This window comes from Typha latifolia, chromosome 9 (assembly GCF_019914945.1).
Source record: "Typha latifolia isolate L0001 chromosome 9, TyphaL0001v2, whole genome shotgun sequence".
Classification (NCBI taxonomy): Eukaryota; Viridiplantae; Streptophyta; class Magnoliopsida; order Poales; family Typhaceae; genus Typha; species Typha latifolia.
In genome coordinates this window covers 3195832-3203433 of record NC_133094.1, presented here as the reverse complement: position 1 = coordinate 3203433, position 7602 = coordinate 3195832, and the positions used below count along the sequence as shown (strand labels likewise).

The 7602-nt window shown below is 40.0% G+C and overlaps 2 protein-coding genes across 3 annotated transcripts; one reads left to right on the top strand and one right to left on the bottom strand.

The window, feature by feature from the left end:
* Positions 1-990: 990 nt before the first annotated feature.
* LOC140794762 (fasciclin-like arabinogalactan protein 2) lies at positions 991-2628 on the top strand. Its single transcript, XM_073146929.1, has one exon. It carries the CDS (start codon positions 1190-1192, stop codon positions 2411-2413), a length of 1224 nt encoding a protein of 407 aa, XP_073003030.1. The 5' UTR covers positions 991-1189; the 3' UTR covers positions 2414-2628.
* Positions 2629-3399: 771 nt separating this feature from the next.
* Positions 3400-6949, bottom strand: LOC140794833 (thiohydroximate-O-sulfate sulfur/sulfate-lyase (nitrile-forming) NSP5). Of its 2 annotated transcripts, none has more exons than XM_073147081.1 (2): positions 6670-6949; positions 3400-4639 (listed from the first exon to the last, which is right to left on the bottom strand). In XM_073147081.1, the coding sequence occupies exons 1-2, from the start codon at positions 6694-6696 to the stop codon at positions 3683-3685; spliced, it is 984 nt and encodes a 327-aa protein (XP_073003182.1). In that variant the 5' UTR covers positions 6697-6949; the 3' UTR covers positions 3400-3682. The 2 variants fall into 2 exon arrangements, with proteins under 2 accessions (XP_073003182.1, XP_073003183.1); XM_073147082.1 differs by lacking the exon at positions 6670-6949 and adding an exon at positions 5837-5976.
* Positions 6950-7602: the final 653 nt, after the last annotated feature.

Here is a 7602-nt window from a genome sequence, read left to right as displayed (position 1 = left end):
GTCGTACCAAACGGTTTACCCGGGTAATCCCCGGTTGGGTTAGGAGTTAATAATAACCCGGGAAATATTAAATTGGATTCTGCCACGTGGTTATTTTTAAAACTCCTCTAGACCAAATGGTACATTAATATCACTTTGATCTCCTAGTAAAATGGATTTAAATATTTGTGAGGGTAAATTTTTTTAATCTATCATGCTCATGATTTGACTCATTTATTGATATATTTCTTAGGAGAATTGATTCATATATCACTTCCATTTTCATGTCTAACCTATAATTAATCTTAGGAGTACTTAAAAATTATTGGATGTCTCCGGATTCTTTTGACTAAACTATAACCATAAATATCATTACATGGATGACAAATTAATTCGTATGCTTCTATTAAATAATTTGAAGGTTAGAATGACTCCGTGATATTTAAAAAAATATATACATATATAAGTTTAGAAGAAGAAAAAAAAAATCTAATAATTATATTTGTGCCTTCTTAGATACTCATATGCTCCTGTATTAATATTTCTGCAATCAAATTTACGAGAGCATTAAACGCTGGTTGACCTAGAAAGAAACAAACACATGCAACTGTTTTGAATTTGATACGTTGGTCTTCTTAAATTAAGTTCACTGCGTAGTTCGAGACTAAATTTGTGCCCATTTAATTAAAGATATATTTAGTGTTACCTTCTAAGTTTATATACTTCCTCAGTCAACGAAGTCAAGGCAGTATTAATAACTTTGATTCCCAACTATTTCTTATAGTTTCTTTCTAAATAAAATTTATCAAAAATATTGTGCTATTTTTATCTTAATATAAAATATATATATAATTTATGAAAGAGTATTAAGGTCATTTTCGCAATATAATGGTACCTTACACCTATTATTAATAATCAATCATTAAATAGTTTGTCCTTATTCTACCATAAACCCTAAATTAAAAGAATTAATTTCCCTACAAATACAACCCCAACTCCACCCAATGGCAATCACATTAATTTCCAGCAAACACCGAGGGTATTCTGCAACTTCTCTTAGCTAGATCCACACTACTTAGCCACTCTCCTCTCGTTTCCTAGCTCACTACTCATACTCTCTCTCTCTCCGTCTCTCTTTTTGCTCTTCTTTCTCTCTCTAGTTGTTTTTGTTGTCGTTAGAAGAGGCAGCCGCATTGGTGAGATCGGCGAGATGGAGATGAATGCAATGCGGCGGCGGTGCGTCTTCTTCCTCTTCCTCGTCGTCGCTTGTTGCGCTCCGGGTGTCTGCCGGGGTTACAACATCACGAAGATCCTGGCGCAGCACCCGGACTTCTCCTCCTTCAACCACTACCTCACCGTGACCCGGCTCGCCTCCGAGATCAACCGCCGCGACACGATCACCGTCCTCGCAGTCGACAACGCCGGCATGGCGTCGCTCCTGGCCAAGCACCTGACCCTCCCGACCATCCGACACGTCCTCTCCCTCCACGTCCTCGTCGACTACTTCGGCGCCAAGAAGCTCCACCAGCTCTCCCATGGCTCTACCACTACTTCCTCCATGTTCCAGGCCACCGGTGCCGCGCCCGGCACCACCGGGTACGTCAACATCACCGACCACAAGGCCGGACACGTCACATTCGCGGCCGCCGACGACTCGCCCGACGCGGGCGCGTCGTTCGTGAAGGCTATCAAGGAGATTCCGTACAACCTCTCCGTCATCCAGATCTCCAAAGTGCTCTCCTCGCCGGAGGCGGAGGCGCCGGTGCCGCCCCCGGCGCCGGTGAACCTCACCGAGCTGATGTACAAGAAGAACTGCAAGGCCTTCGCCGACCTCCTCCGAGCGACCGCCGGCGTGCAGAAGACCTTCGACGACAGCGTCGACGGGGGGCTCACCCTCTTCTGCCCCATCGACTCCGCCGTCAAGGCCTTCGCCCCCACCTTCAAGAACCTCACCGCCGAGCACAAGACCCTCATCCTCCTCTACCATGGCGTGCCCGTCTACTACTCCATCCAGATGCTCAAATCCAACAACGGGGTTGTCAACACCCTCGCCACCGACGGCGGCGCCGCCAAGAACTACAACTACACAGTGCAGAACGACGGCGAGGTCGTCACGCTAGAGACGAGGGTGATCACCGCGACCGTCAAGGCAACGATCAACGACGCGGACCCGCTCGGCCTTTACTCCATTGACAGGTTTTTGAGGCCCAGCGAGATGTTCAAGATCGCCGAGGCCCCGGCGGAGGCTCCGGCGGCGGGGAAGAAGAAGAAGGCGAAGAAGGGGGCGGAGACGCCCGAGGCGGCGGAGGGGCCGGATGAGGCGCCGGCCGATGACGCGACGGCAGATTCCTCGGACGCGGCTGGGAAGACCGCTGGCCTCTGGATGGCGGCGGCGGCGGCTGCAGTGGTAGCGGCGGTTGCCGGAGTGGTGTGAGGGTTCGTTTGATTAAATTTTTTCTTCTTTTATTTTGGTTTTTTTTATTTTACTTTTTTACTTTTATTTTACTCGTGTAATTTATTTGGTGGGAAATAAGATGGGAATGCCCTTCGAATTAGGTGACCTATTTTGTAATGATTTGGAATTGGTGGCACTTGTAAGTGTGTTTATTTCTATATAAGATAGCAGGAAGCAATTAGGATTTCCCCTTATTTTCATTAATTATTTACCTTCTAGGTTTTAAGAAGAATTTTTTTAAAAAAGAAAAAATAAATTTATATCAGAATGATCCAGGGTTTGTGGGGGTGAGTCATGTGGGGTGTCGCCAATGTTAGGTGGAGGGATAAGAGCTCTTTTGGATTTTAATATATGAATAATACTTCAAAAGAAAAAGAATTGGATATCTTATATTATTAATGCATTTAATTTAAAAATTAAAATAGTGCAACATTGATCACATACTACTAAAGATTTTAGTGTTGCATATATATATATATATACTATTATTTAGGTAAAAATTGAGTGCTTAATCATTGGAATAGGACTAGTCAAACAGAGAAATTTCGTTATACAACATATGCATGAAACTATGTTGTTCTGAATTCAATTGCATGCTGTGCCTTCCTCCTTGGTAACAATGGATGTAAAAATTACACAAATATTAATTCACAAGAATGGATGCAGCAATCGATTTATTAAAACAAGTTGGTATACTGAATTTTTTTCACAAAGGAAAATAGCTGCTGAGATGTAAATTTAAGAGGGGAAAAAGAGAAATATCCTGGCAAACAAACAAATGATTATGGGTAGGAGACTATGAAAATGGAGCTGGTGAAGCTACAAGACAAACTAATTATTCAATGTAGACATGAAAAAGAAAACAATCTTTATTTAGCACAAGCTTCTAAGAGTACAGCTGACATTGTATTGTATTTGTCTGCAAAATGCAAGCAAGCACTTTGAATCTCTTATGGACAAGGAAATGGTAAGACATAAGCTGCATTTATTTGGCAAACACACAAGATAGAGCAAGTATTCTTTACATGGTACTAGCAACCACTAGGAATAGGAACCATATCTTATAACATCACAACATCGAAACCATTAAGCTCTATCTTATCAGAAAGAAGAAGAAAAAAGAATACACATAAAACAGAAGCACAATTCCGGTTATAGCGCCCGATCTTCTTTTTAAGTATAATACGGTAGATGCTCGCCATTCTACACACAACTGAGTTTTTCTCTTTTTTTCCCTGCAGCATAGTTCTAAATCATCGTTGACAAGCTAGGAGTGAAGAAAGAAATGTCACCAAGCCGATCGTTAGTTGGTGAGTTTCCTCCATAGACCAGCAGCCCGGCATTGCCTTCAATCTCCCCGGTGGAGAATGCACACCATCCACGAGGTCCAGGATGTTCATCAGAATCTGAGGCATCCTTTAATTTTGTCCAAACTGAAGTCTCTGTATCCAAAGCATAAACCTGTGAAGAGAATTTACCAGCTCCAAGATGCCCAAGGTCACTTGGATCGACTTCGCCGCCATATGTAATTACATACTTCCCAATAGCAGCGGTAGAGAACACACTACGAGGGCTAGGCTTTTCGCCGGTCGTCTCCACAAGAGTCCACTTCTCGCTCTTTGGATCAAAGCAGTATACATCATCCAGCTCCACTCCAGAGAATCCATAAATCACCCAAACCTTTCCTCCAGAAACAGCCAATCCAGGGCCACCTCGAGGAAGACAACTTTCTCCAGGGAATGGGAACTGGATCCATTCACCATCACTGACATCATATGCCCAGAGATCATTTAGCCGGCCAGAATTACCACACCCACCGAAGACATAGACTCGCTTCTCGTCAGCGGTCATTGAGTGGTAGCTCCGGTGGGGTGGCCCAACTTCGCCTGATGAGAGCAGGGTCCACTCGTTAGTAGAACAGTCGAAAGAATAGAACTCATTGAGCTCCTTGTGCTCGACATCCCGACCACCAAAGACATAAATAGTATTGCCAATGGCAGACATCGTTACTCCAACACGAGGTGGCGGTATGTCACCTATGACATCTGGAACAGACCATGTGTGGTCCTTGAGGTCGAAAACATGGACCTTGTTGTCCACTGGCACACGAGGTGTAAACTCGCCACCGAAGACATAAGCCTTCTCACCAACAATGGTAATGGCATGGGAGCTTCTTGACCCAGGTCCAGTTCCATTTTGTGCTAGCTGATCAGAGAGCACTTTATCAGTAAAGAATGATATTTAGATGCATAGAAGAACCATACAGATTTAATCTTGCAGAAAATAAATAAACATTGCCAAGAAACCATTTGTAACGAATTTCGATATAACTGAAAACTATGCAATCATGAGTTTGACTCTATGATTACTTCTGCCATTAACAAACAAAATATATCTATAATATATAGCAAAATAGTTGATCCATAAATGATCAACATCACTGAAGGTGGTAAATATTTCAAAGGTGAGCCAGTTCCTATGCAACAGCTATGCTACCACAGAGAAAGATTTGTAACTACCAAAGGAGATTTTTATGACATACTAAATGAATAGATATTTATGGCCAAACTTTTCCTTAATGAGTAATTAGTTGGTGAGCATAACAAAATAGGAAAGAGCACAACAGAGAGAAAGATCATTACTTGTTGTAAACAATCCTTCAACCAATATTATCTGAACTTCCATAACAATTGGATAATATGAGATCATACTTTTTTGAACTATTAACCAATAAGCATAATATCTATAAAGTAACATTTCCAGATCGTTGTGTAAGGATATCACACTAGTGTAAGACCACAGTCAAGACTTGAAGAGTCTTGCCAGATCCACAAAACCCTTAACGAAGATTAAAGTAACCAAGGCATCTCAAATTCTCAATTGATTAATTGTTTAGAAACAACAACAAAATATTGCCAATAACTTAGCAAAATCTAAGAAAGGTACCCAACAAACATTCAATCTTGTGATTAACTAAATTATCTACAGTCCACATTTGTACCTTACAAAATTTGCTTAACTATAATAGCGCCACAATAAACCTTTTTTGCATCATTAGTCCAAGTTAAAGTCTAAAGAGACACTTTGTATGCTATTGGGACAATAGATATTATCAATATCAAACGTCTCATTTGTTACCAAATTCAAGAACATGATCAACTGAAAATTTTGGTATTGAGACCCTTGGCATACAGCAGTATGGACTTCCACCGTCTACATCATCTATTGAGATAAACATATGCCAATATACTTCACAACACAGACGACTATCTAACGATTCCAATCGTCAAACATGTTAAAGCACGGTGAACTAGAATATTTGCATAACTACTCTAAAAAGTAAAAGAGAAGTTGGAAAATGAGAATCAGTGTATAAAGAAAAGGAGTGATTTCACTCATCACCATTTAAAATCCAAAGTTACTTGACATGATGAATAAACAACTTTCCCAAGTATGCTGTTATGCCAAGACAGAACCAAATTGTGGGACAAGAATAAGAGTCACAAACCCACCAAAATTACCATCCTAAGACAAATAGGATTAGATGTACATAGTGGAATCCAGATATAACCAACAGCTTAAAATTGTAGGATGTAGACCCATGATCTACATCACCCTTTCACATCTGATCCTTTTCTCCACTTGAAACGAAACTTCAGATGTGACACCTCAACACACTCCCCATGTATAGGCATAGAGTATACTCCAAAAGTCAGAAAAACCTTTTGATGATAGGTTCATGTATAAATTCCCATCAACTAAGCAAAACACTAGAATTTCTCAGCAAAAACCCATATCTAACCACATTTTTTTTATAGGTTCATGAAATAAACTTAAGGAAAACCATAGTTTCACCATTCAAAACCCTTACCTTTTCTTTTCATGTACATGATCATCTTGACAAATTTTCATAAAGCACAAACCTATTCACATAACCAGTTGAGAAATGACAAACATTGATGCACTTGACTAAACAGACTTGGAAACCAAATCCTCTTTCCAAGATCCAATTTTTGATGGTCTAATAGATAGCCCAAGTTGGGAAAGTTCATAAAAGCTGAGCAAATTAAAGGGTACTGAGAAAAAACAAAAAACAAAACGATGGGTCACAAAATTTCACATAAACAAAGATAGGGAAGCCATAAATGAACATCTGAAGCTTGTTAAGAGAAAAAGGAAAATCCAATTACTACTTCGCAAGAATTAGATTAAGAAGGAGAAAGAAGAAGACGGACCTTAACCCAAGTGCCAGCCATTGCCATTAGAACTGAGCTCCCTCCTCATATCCACATCAATAAGTAGTACCAATGGCTACAGAAATACTCCTGTCTTTCCAGTAATTGACAATCAAACCAGTCCTCTTTCCACCATAGAATGGCATAGATGTAAATATTACAAATTTGATCGGCTAAATCGTACAAACAAAACGGCGTGAGATCGTGCGATTTCCTTTGTCGTACCCTTGCCTCGGGATATTAATATCTGGAATAAAAAGTATACAACTACCGTCAGATCTTCAAAGACTAAGGAAAATAACAATTAACAACCTAATCTCCTAAATTTTATATTTCAGGTGGCGTATGTTGCTTGCCTAATCCGGTTTTCTACCCATGGTTTTGAAGCCATTGGGTGTTAAAAGAATTATTATATCCACCAAGTTGGAGCTCAAGTAGGCTGAATCATGTTCGTCCCATTCCTGCCAAATATGAGATCCGGCAAGATGTACACATATTACTTACCATTTATTAGAGACTAATATTTCTGGACACCAAAAAGTACACATGAGCATTTGTGTGAGATCGAGTGTCTCAGTTATTAGGTTATTAATATCTCTAAACAAAATATGAGAAAATTATGGGTCATTGTAATAGTTTTAGCCGATCAAATTAGGTGGTTATTCTAAGGCCTCCGTTGTACTTCTATTATCTTACGGCACACGATTAAGAGTTCAATTCTCCGTAGACATTGAAGTTAATATTTACTAAATTATTTTATGGATACTAGAATCCCATAGTCTAGTTTGCATCTTTAGGAGAACATTTTCTTTAAACGACATTTTGCTTTTAAGATAATTTCCTTCTCATTCTTTTTCTTTTTTTCTCTTTTTGCATGAACTAGACGGAATACGTTGTTTATAAATTACTTCATTTTCCTCCTTTTAGGCCATT